Source organism: Idiotropiscis lumnitzeri, chromosome 20 (genome assembly GCF_059441095.1).
Source record: "Idiotropiscis lumnitzeri isolate Australia: NSW breed Sydney's pygmy pipehorse chromosome 20, RoL_Ilum_1.0, whole genome shotgun sequence".
Taxonomy (NCBI): Eukaryota; Metazoa; Chordata; class Actinopteri; order Syngnathiformes; family Syngnathidae; genus Idiotropiscis; species Idiotropiscis lumnitzeri.
This window is the reverse complement of record NC_142410.1, coordinates 6,529,969-6,544,551: the sequence shown is the minus strand read 5'-3', so window position 1 is coordinate 6,544,551 and position 14,583 is coordinate 6,529,969. Positions and strand designations below refer to the sequence as shown.

Genomic DNA, 14,583 nt, shown 5'->3' with positions numbered 1-14,583 from the left:
CAGTATATCCATGACAAAAAAAAAAAAAGAGAAACACTCTGAATGAAAATTTCAAACCATTTTTGAACCATTCCACAAGTTTTGTTCTTGCTTGTTAAACCCACACATATTGTTTACAATCAGCATTCTGATTAATATTAGTTTAGCGTAATATGAATTAAGCAGCAAAATCCATCCATTTTTAGTTATCTCAGCGGGCGGCCATTTTGTCAATTTTTGTCCACTGAAAATGACATCACAGTAAATTTCTCAGGGCTCAGATAACCAATCGTGGCTCAGCTTGATTGGTTGTTACCTATATCTATATAATAAAATAATTTATTTCTGTACGTAGGGGAAGTGTAAGATCTCACGTACCTCTTGCGGTTTCGAAAAAGCTTCCATGTCATTTTCAAGCGGCTCCCACATCACTTGAACGTCCCCATGACGAGCGTCTCTGACGTGAACTCAAACTGGTTGCTGGAGGACGCGGCCTTGCCCCAAGAATACAAACTGGGCGGCCGCTGCTTAAACGATGACGTGTACCTGTAGAAGCTCCTGTTTTGTTGTTGTTAAAATTGTGAAACAACAACAGGGTGGGACAGAAAAACAACAAATTTGTGAGTTTGCGCACATAGTAATTAAGAGAGAACACAGTCTTTTAGGTTTGGTCGAAAACTGAAAAATAAAAATAAAAACAAATAAAAAAAGGGGTCATACATTATTATTATTTTTTTTTTTTTGCAGCATGGACTCCAACGAGTCCGTTATGCTTCCACCATGCAGACTGTGCGCCTCTCTAGCGACAAATTTAAAAATGAGTGGAGATGCCTCGATTGGCTGGCAATCAAGTTGGCTGCGTTCATTCCCACAACGGCGCAAATGCCCATTTCTACTCATTTACTCATTCTAAGAAAATTCTGAAGGACAGAACACTCCACCCGTGCACAATTGGACCACACATTATGCCAGACAAAAATAAGAATTAAAAAAAAAAAAGAGTTGTAAATTTGACAAGTTGACCAGTCTGTACAGGTGTTATAATAGTTTTATATTTTTTAGAATAGTTTATATAATAGTTTTTACATGTTTTTAATTCAATTGGTTGCCACACATACTTGTGCCTGTTCTTTAGGTATTCCCTGTAGTTCTTGGTGAGGAGCGTGTAGAGGAAAGGGTTAATGCAACTGTTGCTGTAGGTGAGGCTGGCCACCAGGTAGTTGATGCAGGTATGCGTCCTCGAGGCCAGGCTCAGCGGCTTGCTGTGATACAGCGGCAGCAGCTGCCAGATCCAAAAGGGCAGGAAACACGCCCAGAACACCAACACGATGGTAAAGATCATAAGCAGAACCTTTTGTTTCGGTGAGCGCTTCCTCCCTTGGCTGATGACCGAGTTGCGCTGGGACTCCAAATAGGTGCGCGCCAGCTTTATGTACAGGTAGCCGATAATGAGACCCGGCGCCATGATGCTGGTGCCAAACAAGAGCGTCACGTAGACTTTATAGGCGAGGGGCGCCCACGTGGGCGCGCACATCCTCTTCACGGGCCCGTCCGGCGATTTGGCGCTGGTCTGCGCCACCATGACCATCATGGGCACGGTGAGGAGCAAGGAGAGGAGCCACACGCCCCACGCCAGAGCCTTGCGGTAACTCTTGGAGCGGCGCACCGTGTCGAGCGGCTTGGTGACGGCCAAGTAGCGCTCGGAGCACATGACGGTGAGCGTAAAGATGCTGGCGTGCATGGTGAGGAGGTCGAGGCTGAGCAGGACGCGGCAGCCCACGTCGCCGAAGTACCAGTCCTTCAGGAAGTAGGTGGACACCACGAACGGGATGGTGGACAGGTAGAGCAAGTCCGCCAGAGCTAAGTTGATGATGGAGATGTACATGGACGTTGCGAAGCGGATGGAGTGACACATGACAACGAGCGTGTACACGTTCCCGGACACCCCGATGATGTACACGACGGACAGGAGCGTCCCGAAAGTAGACGTGATGACGAGTTCCTCATCGGCTGTTGGCGCAGCTGTATCGGAAAAGGACTTATTAGTCATCCTCTCCTTTTTTTTCCCCACCCCGCTGTTGTTCCTTTTCATAAAAAAAAATGCCTCCGTCCCGTGCGCCCTTCTCTTCGCCTTAGAAGTTTTTGGAAAGGATGCGCGCGTTCCGTCGCTTTTCAGCCTGCGAGATCGCAGCAGCTTGCACACTGCAGCTTTGCTCTTGACGTCATCACCGTAAGAGAGCGTAACGACGATCCGGAAACAATTCCACGCTCGTTAGTCACAACATTAGCTGCACGTGCGCTCTAATGGGATCAAGCATAAAAGCTGCACTAAACCATTTCACCTTGAGAGGTTAAACTCACAATAAAAGCAAGTATCCTCGAAGGGATGACAGTAAAAGCATCACACGTGGGGGGGGGGGAGCTTTCTTAATTTAAATCCCAGCAATAACTACGTATTAATTCAATAAAACTTGTGGATTTAATTGTTGTAGTTTTCAAGGGTTACAAATTTAATTCGAAAATCAGAAGTCATGGAAAATAGCATTTAATCATTTCATATTTAAATGCTAGTTTTCAATTTCTACTAAGAAACTTACAAATATGCTTTCACGTTTGAAAATGTTCGGTTCAAACGATATCGCTACTCCATGATATAAATTTTTAGTATTTTTCTGCAGTTGTTTATGCTAATAATTATTAATTTCTTTCCTAATATTTTAAGCATTTTAAAATAGCAAAACAACATCATGAATGGAAATCAAAGAAAATGATGTAAAATGTAGTCCATTAAATTTACATTTTAAAAACAGAAATACTTTGTAGGATTTAGCAGCATTAAAAAAAATTATGCATGAGCATGAGCCCCAGCTCGGCACTTTTTTTTTTTTTTTTTTTTTTAATCTATCCATGCATCATTGTTAATCGGTTTCTTGTCAGCCATAAATAATATTTTTCCCATATAGGCAACAAGTGGTTTTAAAAATATGAGGTTTGTTTACATGCTTATCAGGTTTATGGTGACACCAAAAGGATGCTAATCCACCCTTTTTCCTCGGGACATACATTATTTTAGAGTAATTCTAGCATTTTTGGGGGGGTTGAAAATAATTTCAAATTTTTAATCCAATTTCGAGGGATTTCTAAAGGCATAGCAAAGGGGGGGGAAAAAAAGATAATCTTAGGAGAACGTTCATTTTAAGCACCTCTGCCCTCCCCCAGAGGGAAAATGGAAAGTTTGACATTCTATTTAAATCATTCAGCAGAGTCTTTAATAATTTGTTGCCATTAAAATGCAAAACTCCGCCACTTGGAAATGTGACATTAATACCAAGATATCCCGTAACTACTGACTTCTCTACAATGGGAGCAAAGCTCAAATGACTTGGGTGTGTAAGACTATTTAAAGACACGGCTTCATTCATGGACCAGTTGATCTTGTCTCCAGAAAGCCTGACAACGTCTCATAAATTTACGCAAGAGAGGCAGAGAGTGTGCAGGTCTAGACAATGGCAATAAAATATCGTGCGGATAAAGCTTAGTTTGAACAGTGTTCAATTTAAAATGGGAACACGCCTACAGTCTGTGTGCATTTTAATATTTGAAAGCATACAAACATATTAAAAGCTAATAAGCATCGTCATGCCATAGTTAAAAAAAAAAAAAACAGAAAAAAAACACAACTATGAGCTTCTTAACTATATCTGATGACATTGATGTGAGAAAAGGCAGACTCACGCTGAGTATGATTTTTATGGTCCCGGAATAATGATTCGGCCACAGCGGTCATAGCTCTTTAATGATCTGTGAAGGCCGTTATGTGCTGTACGGAGACTTTCTCTTGCTCAAGTCCTGGGAGAGGTTGCGATGGATTTGGGTGAAACGAAGCTTCAGATTCAATCGGCCCATTTGATCGGCAGACTGGTGCCTGCGAACAACCCTCATGTGCCGACTGATTGCTTGGTGACTGGTGCAACGTGTAGCCCGTCCGTCTCTTGCCCAAAGTCTGCCGCGATAGGCTCCATCTTACCCACGACCATAATGAGGACAAATCATGTGGTACAATATTCTAATTAATTACAGTGGCAACATGCAGCACGGATGCGACATCGACGGGCTCAGACAAGTCGTCTATTACACGGAAGGGAGGTAAAAAAAAAAATTCTAACAAATGACCACAACCAATTATGGATATGAATTATCTGTCATTAGTTAGAGAGCATGACTGACCTTGCTAAAGCATCATGTTGATGTTTTCATCATGTTCTTGCCAGCGAGCGTTTATCAATATCGTTCTAGAAAGTGAAGACAAAATTATTATATTCCTTTGTGAAATTCTATCTGAACCGTTTTAAATATGACTTTGTCAAGCTTCTTGATAGATCCAAATCTTAACACAAAGCATCAACTCATTAGCATTTAGAGCAGGGGTGGGCAAACTTTTTGATTGGCGGGCCACAATGGGTTCTAAAATTTGACAGAGGAGCAGGTGGATGGAGTGTTTTGGTCACCTCACCTCAATGGAGAAAAGAAAATACATTTAATTTGAAATGAAAGTGAACAAAAGCATTATAACAATATATATGCCTTTGAAAAAAAAACAAAGTATTAAGAAAATAAAATATTAACAAGGTTTATTCATTTAATCTTTTTCAAGTTCGGCGGACCGGATTAAAACGTTTAACGGGCCGCATGTGGCCCCCGGGCCGTAGTTTGCCCACGCCTGATTTAGATCGCCAGTAATTGTTGAGTCAAGTTAATTGAAATTACTTATTTTTTTTCTTTTTCTTTTGTGAGAGTGCCCAGCAGTTAACGTCAGAAGAGCTAATAATGAATGCATTAAAAAAAAAAAAAAGGACCCAAACTAATTTGGTGTGGGCGCGACAGTGCATGCGCGGTTGGAACACACGCCTCGCAAATTGTACATTCACAATTTGAATCTGAATGAGTGGCCTTTTGTATGCTCTCGTCTGCGTGTGTGGGTTTTCTCCAGGTAGTCCGGCTTCCTTCCATAACCCCAAAACATTCAATTATAGATGCGTTAAAATATAAATCACCCACAGGGGTGAATTTAAGTGTGACTGATGACTTGTCTAAATGTGTCCAGCGATTGACTCCCACACGCAACCGCTCCAATTTGTAGCCTCCCACAAATGCTCTCCAACATGGACGGATGCGTTACAAGGTTATAGCCTGCAATGAACCGGCAGCAATTTCAAAATCTATCAATGCGTCCATTTTCTATGGCTTATCCCGTTCAGGGTCAAGGGTGAGCTGGATCCTTCCAAGCTGTCATTTGGGCCACAGGTATGCTATTAAATGGCATTATTTTACGGCGCAACGGCCCAAGCTCACAAGACGCCCCCCGAATGAGGACAAGCGATATACAAAATGGATGGACGGTGAAAGTGTTTAGGTCTCAGTTGTGCGGTTTAAAAAGTCTCAAGTGTCACTTGAAAGCAGGAGGTGATTCATTTGGGCACAAATAGTATAAATGTTATTGTCAAAGTAACTTGAGAAGTTATTACCACTGAGGGCGAAGGGAATACATGGATCAATAGAGCAGTAACTCTGCAACGCAGAAAAGAAGCCCACATTTTATTAGTTTTCTCATTTACAGGAAAGTAATCGTTTATCTTGGTGTGCTTTTTCTGTTTCTGTTATTTTAGGAAGCGATTGAAGACCGAGCCCTTTCCTCGCAGCAGTCTTGTGAATGCTCCAACAGCAACAGTTTGAATAAGATAGGAAACATTTTTGTGTTTAAACAGGACAGAATGATAAACGTGTTGTGAGTGCTGTTTTTTTTTTTTTTTTTTTTTTAAATACCGTTTGGCTCCACGAATGTAAACATTCCAGAAAGTCAGACTATTTTATGATTATTATTTTGAAATATTTCAAAGCAAATTCAACATTCAGTTCATGCAACATGTCAATTTAAAGAGGACTTTTTAATGGCTTGTTTTCCAATTCTTTGCTCTCTGGACTACCTGGCCACCCCTCAAGTTTAAAATTAAACACGTAAATTTTCTGTGGGGGGCTAGTGAGCCTTATTTACATGAAAATTGCCTCCATTCATGACATGATCCGCTCGGCTGGGCAGATATCCAACGACACTTTTAGGCAAGGGCCACAGTCCAGCCATGGGATTGAGTTTTCCCCGCTCACACGCTGGGCTCTGCAAGAATATGATACTCTAGTCCAGGAGTGATCAATAAATTTTCCCAGAGGCAGCATGAACATGCTTAAAAAAACCCAGAAAACTACTGAACTCCAGTTTACTTTCATGTATGAAAAAATGTAGACCAAATCTAAAAAAAATAAATAAAATAGTACACTATCGAAGTGTGTTTATTACTTTACAAGAGTTCAGCCCACAAATTCACTTTAGAAGTGAGCAACTTAATTGGCAAAAAAGGCATCCGAGCTATATTTAATTAGATCGTTATCCTGCACTGCACTTCTTGTAATTCAAAGTATGTCGACTGTTAAACTGTACGCCGTATTAACAAAATGTTTTCCAATAATATTTGGACTTTTTACCAAAGGGTAAAAATTAAAAATTAAAACTAAAACTAAACTAAAAACTAAGCATAAACCCCTCCCCCCAAAAACTAATACTAATAAAAAGCCGCTCTGAAAACTAATGGAGGGCGGAAGGACGTGTCTTTACGGTGTCTTTTCAGTTATTTATTGTTATTGCAGAGGGCTGAAAATAATATATTCATACTGGCTCGTACGTTTGAAACATTTCCCTGCGCGTGCATGCGTCTGTGATTGCCTTGTGACTGCGGAACAAGTTAACCGCTGAGGAGCATTGTGACCTCAAATAAAAAAAGAATAAAGAAAAATATACTGTGTAACATACGGCTTGTATTTTTATATCGTATGGATAATTCCATTTGTGGGCATCCAAAGAAAGCGGCACAAATGCAGAGCGAGGTTTGACGGAACACTTCAAGTGAAACGAAAGTGTTTTCTGCAGAGTAAATCTTACAGACACAAAGAGCCGAACCAAACCCTTGCTCGTCTTTATTTGTGCAACGGAATACCAAAGAGGGCTGTAAACCTACAAATAACAGCCGGAAACCACTAAGCCTACTTATCTATAATTTATGCGGTATATAATGTTGACGATTAAAAAAAAACATCCTTTCAATTGAGTTTGCATTTTTTTCCACCCGTAGGAATGAAATAATCTCAATATGGTTCACAATACGACGACGACTAAATGTTTGGAGGTCAGAAAAGAGAAGGTTTTGGGTTTTACGGGTCTTCGGGATTCACTACGTTATGTCACCTGTGTGATTGGGATCAAATGGAATCACTGGGCTCGTCAAGGGTGATTCTTGAGGCATTTTATTTTCCACGGATGCCTCTTTTATTTGAAACTTTTATAAATGTCGTCTTGACTCAAACTTTTCTCCCCATATATATTGGCGTGCTGTAGGCGAAAAAATTGAGTGCCTGAAAGGTATTTCCAAAATGTTCAGACAATTGAAGCTGTTTTGGATTGAACCCTTGGATCAAATATGCTATCATTTCCAGAAGCCAAGCTGGGGATAAAAAAAAATGTTGAAAAAAATTATTTAAAAAAAAAAAAAAGTTATTTTATAGAGCATTGGTGCACATGACTTATTTTCAAAAATATTTTGGATGTTTGCTTGTTACAATTTACCTACCATACATAAGAGACGAAATTCTCATGACATCTCATCGTTGAACACTGAAGATTGGATTCCTCCTTGATTGCAGATTAGTCCTCGTCAAAGATGTCAACAATCATTTCACGAGGCCCAAATCAGCTTCCAACCAATTACTGACCCAATCACGTTACCCTGACTGAACCAATAAGGACAATTAAGATGCAACGGTAGGTGTTGCGCTCGTGTTGGATCGCAAGGCTTTTATTTCCAGTTTTGGTCTTCGAGTAAATTAACCTGTCGGATTGGAAACTGCTCAACAGCTTTAGTGGGGCGATATTTACACAAGGGGAGGCTCAGTGATTTCTCAAGGGGGCAACAAAGGCTCGGTCGTGAATTTTTATGACATTTATATAAAGAAATCCATATTAAATAAAGCATGAGTTTAAAAAAAAAAAGGGGGTTAAAAATCTGAGAATTGGAAAGTAAAAGTCAAAGGTCAAGGTCATTTTATGTATTTAGCACCGTATTTAAAAACTTGAAAATATGAAATTATGGATTACTTTTGTAGGAGTTTGTTCCCCTGGAATTTTTTTCAGCCTGTTGCCATTGATCACCACAAAAAAAAAAAAAAAAATATATATATATATATATATATATATATATAAATGAACGTTGTAAGCTATTTGCACTTCACGAGGCATAAAAATTAACGAAACCGTGATCGATCCTCGCCACAATTTATGTGCACGTACAAGCTCACTTTATAATCCGAAAAAATATTAAAACGATCGTGCCGCTATTTTGGATTTTACAGACGTCGTTAAGCCGTTGCCAATGGCAGCTAGCGAGCCGGCTCCCATTCTCAAAGGCAACATCTTATTAATGTCTATAAAATCCAAAATCGTTTGAATATTTTCGGAATATAAAAGTGGGCACGCATATACATGGGCGCATAGATTTTGGAGGGGCGAACATGGTTTTCCATACATGAAGTGATGTTTTGTTTTTCCTCCAGAAAGCAATATAAAGAGGGCGTGTCAATTGAAATTGAATAACAAAGCATGGCGAAATATGCACATCTTCAATCCAGCATTTATTTTTCAATTTTATTTCCTAATGTAGAATGTCATTATCGCACAGAAACATCATTTGTACTTCTAGCCTAAGTACGTGTTCATTACTATTCGATAGATTCAGTCAGTCGGCGTAAAATGCCATTACTGTGATCAATGGCGAGAAGGGGCCAGTGAGGGCAATTCGGGTGAGAGATCCATCTTCTGTCCTGAAGTAAATTAACCTGTCAAATTTAAAACGGTTAAAAGGGCTGCGGTGTTGCCAAGTCCAGCTACACCTGAGATGAATTATGCAAAACAAAAAAGCCTTCCAATTCCCACCAAAAGCCAGAAGAAGTTGATGGCATCGCCCAAGAATGAGGACACTACATTAGGATATGTAAAATTAGGAATGCGGAAGATGGGCCAAGTTAAGGATCTCCTTGGTAGGAAACATCTAAGAGATTTCATGATGTCGCTAAATATAAACTAATGACAGTAATTGAAAAAAAAAAAAAAATTATATTATATATATTATATTGTTTATTTTATAAAAATAATACACTCATGTTGAGCTCATGAATTTTTAAATACATTTTTTTTTTACTATTTGCAGCACGCCCAGACTGTGCAAACTATACGATTGTTTGGCTCAGTCCATCTTTTTGAAAAAGTGCAAGTGTTCATTTTTTCTTTTTCTTTTTTTTAGTGCACAGATCAGAACACTAATTACGGCGAGTATATTGAGCCTCTGTGGATTTGCGCTTCGTGATCCGTGACCATGGCTATCATGAGAAAAATGTACGTCACCGCACTAGTGCGCAGGGATCATATTTGAGAGATGCGCTAACAATGTTTGAGCTCAGCAATTCCCCGCTCACACTGATCAAACGCGCCGACCATGAGAGCTCTGGTGCCCCGCGCCATTTACTTTTTAATGAGCTTCACAGTTATATCGGCATCAATACCACCCGTCCGTTTCATAAACAGCATGTCGTTTGGTGTAATAAATACTTCAAAGGGGTGACTCATGGAGAAAATTATATATATATATATATATAAATAAAAGAGGCCAATTGGTTCCACCTGTACTTTTTCATTTGTTAGAGTCTTCTTTAGGACAAAACGTAACACAGAAACAAGCCCAATGTTCCTTAGAACAGCAATAAAAGCAGCGGTTGAGAACTTTATAGACCAGAGACACGAAGACTTGGAATATTTGTTCAAGGTCCACCATTTTAGAATTTAGTTTCCAAAGAATATTGTCAAATATTGACTGATAATTAATTAATTTACATTATCATTATTAATTATTTTATTTTTTAAATATTTGTTTTTATTATTTATTTGTATTTTTTTATAACGTTTTTTTAAATTATTTTTTATTTTTTTCAAAGTTTGTCTGGTCCTCTGACGTATACTCGGGTGCGACTGGTATATATTAAAATTAGAACATACACAGGCAACCAAAATCCTCATTCCCCTTTATTTTCCGTTGATGGCAGCGATCAAATTCCGGTTGGAATCGAACCTTCCGCTTCTAACTACAGTCAAGCTTTTCTTTTTAGTTTAAAAATTCCTTCAATCCCACATTCATCATTTGTGGCCAGAAGTAGACCCTTGGTCAGGCACGGCTCCAGGATTTTTTCTTTCTCTGCTTTAAATGGGGGGCTTGACCGATACGTAGGAGGGGATGAGAAAATAATTTAGGAATAGATTTTAGAATTTTCAACAAAATGCTGTAGGGGCTTAACTGGGTCGCTGACGAGATCATCAACACCCTCTCGTCCCGGTGTAACGCCATCCCTGATCCTGCTCGGTTATTGTGGTTTTGGGTGCTGCATGCTAAACTAGCGATATGTCACACAGTTACCATGACAACTTATTCTTTTTTCATGTTCCTTCTTTAGCATGTGACATCCACCAATAATTTATGATTAACAGCACCAAAAGACGCAATAACCGACCAGGATTCTTTCTACCTTTGGCCAGAATGTGATGCTGGAGTCAAGTTGAGGTAAGAAATTTGAAGCTAAAAAGAAATACTTTTCCATAGAAGCATCATTCACCGCCATTAACCCGATTAAGGAAAGGAGAATTTGTAAATTAAATCCCCACCAAAAATGCGATGCATACTCCAAGGTGAATTATAGACTAGAAAATTCTAATCCGATAAGAATATGCTTTTAACAGAATTATTTTTTTTTTTGGAGTTTGGTGATTAAAAAGCAACTTCTCACTTCTCTCACCAGCATCACGGCGATCAATGGCAAGCTCTCGAAAATCGGCATGATCAAGCAACAATGCCAATGAGATGTGAAGGCTCCTCTGCGTTCAAGTCAATTTATTGGCCTGTTGCTCATCACTTTGCAGCCAGAGAGACTTAACCAGTTTATGGACTGTGCAAGGATTTTACTGCTTCAAATCTAATTACTGCTCTACTCCACCGTTATTGTAATCATAAGAGCATCAACAATGGCAATGAATTGCTCCGATGAGCCGCAAGATTTCTCTCACTCATCCAAGACTGGATTTAAACTGAATGGTTCAAGTGACACAATTATAAAATGTTGCCCTTTAGTTGCACAATTTTGATATCCTCCAATATGGATTAAAAAAAAAAAAATCCAACATGCATCAGGTACCCAGTAATGTACAAACAGGATAAATACTCAATAATCAATATAAACTAAATACATTGCTTAAATCATTCAGTATGGTAACTTAGCGATGTATAGTTGATGAAATAAGGACAATAATTGCTCAGGTGTGAAAGTTCAGTGAATGGAAATGCTGCCATATCACGAGAATGGCGTGTAAATAACCAAAAACAAGCATAGAGGCATTCAACTAGAACAGGCCATCTGGTACACAAGTGAATCTCTACATTTGAATGTCCTGAAGGTCATAAGTTTGATAAATGTTCCCAGAATTTTCTTTATGAATGTCAGGCCCCCCCCCCAAAAAAAAAAAAAAAAAAAAAAGTAAAATGAAGGGAGAGGTTTTATTTTGTCGCAAATGGGCTGTATTTATATAAAATAGTATTCAAAGCACTCGGCACACAATTCACACACTCGAGGACATGGTCATACAGTAAATGCTTCGCAGACTCGTATATCATCCTGACTGACTGTATTGATTGTAATTTTTCATTTTACTGCCTCAGCTTGTCGTGTCTACACCCGTTTTTCTTTTATTTATTTATTTTTTTTAGTCATTTAGGTTGGGGATTGGAAGTAAAAAGGAAGAGATTTGTTTTCAATGCATGAATAGCCACAATGTAATTAGTATAAATATTAGCTCAGGTTCCAGTTTTAAAATTTTGCCCCTTTTCGCTCTGCACTTAGCAGCACACTTGTGTTTGTGTACATGGTCCAAATATTCTAATTGAGCATGACGGCACCGTGATGTCAGACTGATTTATTTTAATAGGAGAGGGGCTGGCGGAGTGATAGTTTGATGGTCATAATAACAGATAACAAAAAGAGGACAATAAAAGGAAGCCTTAATGAAAGTGGAGTTTGACGCTTTGAACTCTGTGCCTTTTGTTTGAGGAAAAAAAGAACTTACTTTCTGGAAAAATATACATTTTGTTCTCAGAGCTCTCATACTTACATGATGGTGATTGTTTTATTGTTGGTCCCCACATGGAGGTATGAATTTCTTCCAATGCTACAAGAACATAATTCATTGCAAATTATTTTGAAGGATTTTTTTTTTTTTTAATGAAGTGCCTATTTGAGAAAAGGTGCTAATTTGTTTCAAAGGGCTTCCAGTTCTAAATTAATGATCGAGCACCAATGATGTGGCGTTTACATAAGGATTTACCGTCGTCAAGATTAAGTTTCACACTATTTTCGATCGAAAAGCAAATATCACCAAGATAATTGGATAATCGGTCAGCATGAGCTTTACAAATATCCGATCTGGCCTTTCAATAAACAGGATGGACACTTCAGCACCACACGATTTTGCACGGAACACTGACTAAAAGAATACAAAGGAGAAAGAACCATTCATTGAACATCCGTGTCCTTGAGGAGAGAAGTTAGTGATGGACTATTTAAAAAGAAAAAAAAAAAAAATTAAAGGGGGGGGGGAGACAAAAGGAGTTATGCAAGTGGTTGGAAGAAAGTAGGAAAAAAAAAAAATCCACATTCCACTCACACGTTATCGACACGTACATACTTTCCATACATGCATACGCAACGTAATTATGACCGGCGCTGACATTTCCAGAAGCTGAGTGAGAAATTGTGAGGATGCAAGCATGCGCCAAGAGCTTATGACCGTAATTAAACCGAGCGCATTTATAATACCATTCTTGTTAGGAAGATAGATAATTACCTCACACATGCCGGGGATCACTGATCTGACATTTCACTGTCATGCGGGGAAGCTAACCTGCATATCACAAATTGGGGTTCCAATCTCAGGTCTACACTTCTCCGTCATGATTTCGATGTCGTCTACTTTTGGATTACATAAACACTTTTTTTTATTTTTTTATTTGGTGTTAGATTGATTTCTCAATGATTTAACTATTGCACTCATTGTTATTCTGAATAAGGTCTTAACTTTTTAATTGCAAGAAGAAGCATATAAAAAAAATGGTATTGTCATGCAGAACTGAAAAATAATGAGACCCACAAAATCTTTTTGGGTAATATGACCATATGTCATTTTTATTTCATCTCGCTGCTCGACACCTGATCTTTTATACATGCATTGGAAAATGTATTATGAAAAATGAAATGATGGAAAATGCTTTTTTGCAATCTGTTGCAAGTGCCCTCTGAGTATAAACTATATTTTGATTAATTGTCAAAGTGAGTAGAAATACAAAGAATAAATCTAAAAAGGCTTTTTACGAGGTGGGATTTTTTTTTCATTTTTTTTTTTTATGTTTGCGTACAAATCCTCCCAAATCCAAGTACGAGATTTCTCCCGGGAAAACAACGGTTAATTATACATCAGCATGGCAGTGTTTGCAGCTTGTTTTCCGTCGCTCAGTGAGGTAAATCGATAGATGTAACAGCTTGATGCACGTCTGGAATTGCGCCTGCAGGCTTTGCTTTCCTGGTCGGACACGAAAGAAGTCCAAGTGTGATCATTCCGACAAAATCCGAACAGACTACAAGGACATTCCGTTTCAAATGTTGATTATTATTGATAAGGGCTTGCAATGATTTCAATAAAGAACAAAGAGAAAAATCCTGAGTCAACACAATTTTATTCAACACATTTTGACAAATTATTTTTTGTGTTTTACCCACAAAATACAATTGCATGGAACTTAATGACTGCATGTTAGTTCAGTTTTTTTAGGCATTTTTTAAATTTTATTATAGCTACATATACAAAAAAATCATTTGTAATATTTGATTTGTTTGATAGTTAAGACAATTTTTGCGGATATTTTATGAGAACACGAGCTGGTTGTGTTTGTTTTTCATGACTGTCTTTTGGAACAGAGGGCTACACAAAAAAAAAAAAAATACAAATACATGATATTACTAAGAGTCGTAATATTACAAGAAAACATTTATTTTGTGCAATATGAGAAGAAAAGCATCAATATTTTATGATGACAGTTATTCTCATATTGTAATATTTATTTTTTGCTGCAACAAAGGCTGCATCTTAATTCTTGATCCTTTGCATATTTTCATGTAAGCAGGCCAAGATAGCAGGGAACTCGTTTTAAATTTTAATAAATGCATATGTCTCAATGATGTTAGTGTGAGTTTGCTGCTCATAACTTTTTTTTTAATTTTTTTTTTTTTAAATGAGTTGCATAATCTTTCACGAAATCTAGCGCCACAATGAAAAGAATATAGTTGGAATATTCAAAGGCAAATGTTTTATTGTCAAACCCAAATCATAAAATTAAGAAAATAATACAACAGTAA

The 14,583-nt window shown here is 38.2% G+C and overlaps 1 protein-coding gene across 1 annotated transcript; it reads right to left on the bottom strand.

The window, feature by feature from the left end:
- Positions 1 to 251: 251 nt before the first annotated feature.
- LOC148317326 (urotensin-2 receptor) lies at positions 252 to 2,029 on the bottom strand. Its single transcript, XM_088284931.1, has 2 exons — positions 1,098 to 2,029; positions 252 to 537 (listed from the first exon to the last, which is right to left on the bottom strand). The coding sequence occupies exons 1-2, from the start codon at positions 2,027 to 2,029 to the stop codon at positions 408 to 410; spliced, it is 1,062 nt and encodes a 353-aa protein (XP_088141057.1). The 3' UTR covers positions 252 to 407.
- Positions 2,030 to 14,583: the final 12,554 nt, after the last annotated feature.

Coding starts and splice junctions, on each gene's coding strand:
- LOC148317326 (XM_088284931.1), bottom strand. CDS start 2,029: ATGACTAATAAGTCCTTTTCCGATACAGCTGCGCCAACAGCCGATGAG. Junction 538..1,097: donor TACCTAAAGAACAGGCACAA/GTATGTGTGGCA, acceptor ACAACAAAACAG/GAGCTTCTACAGGTACACGT.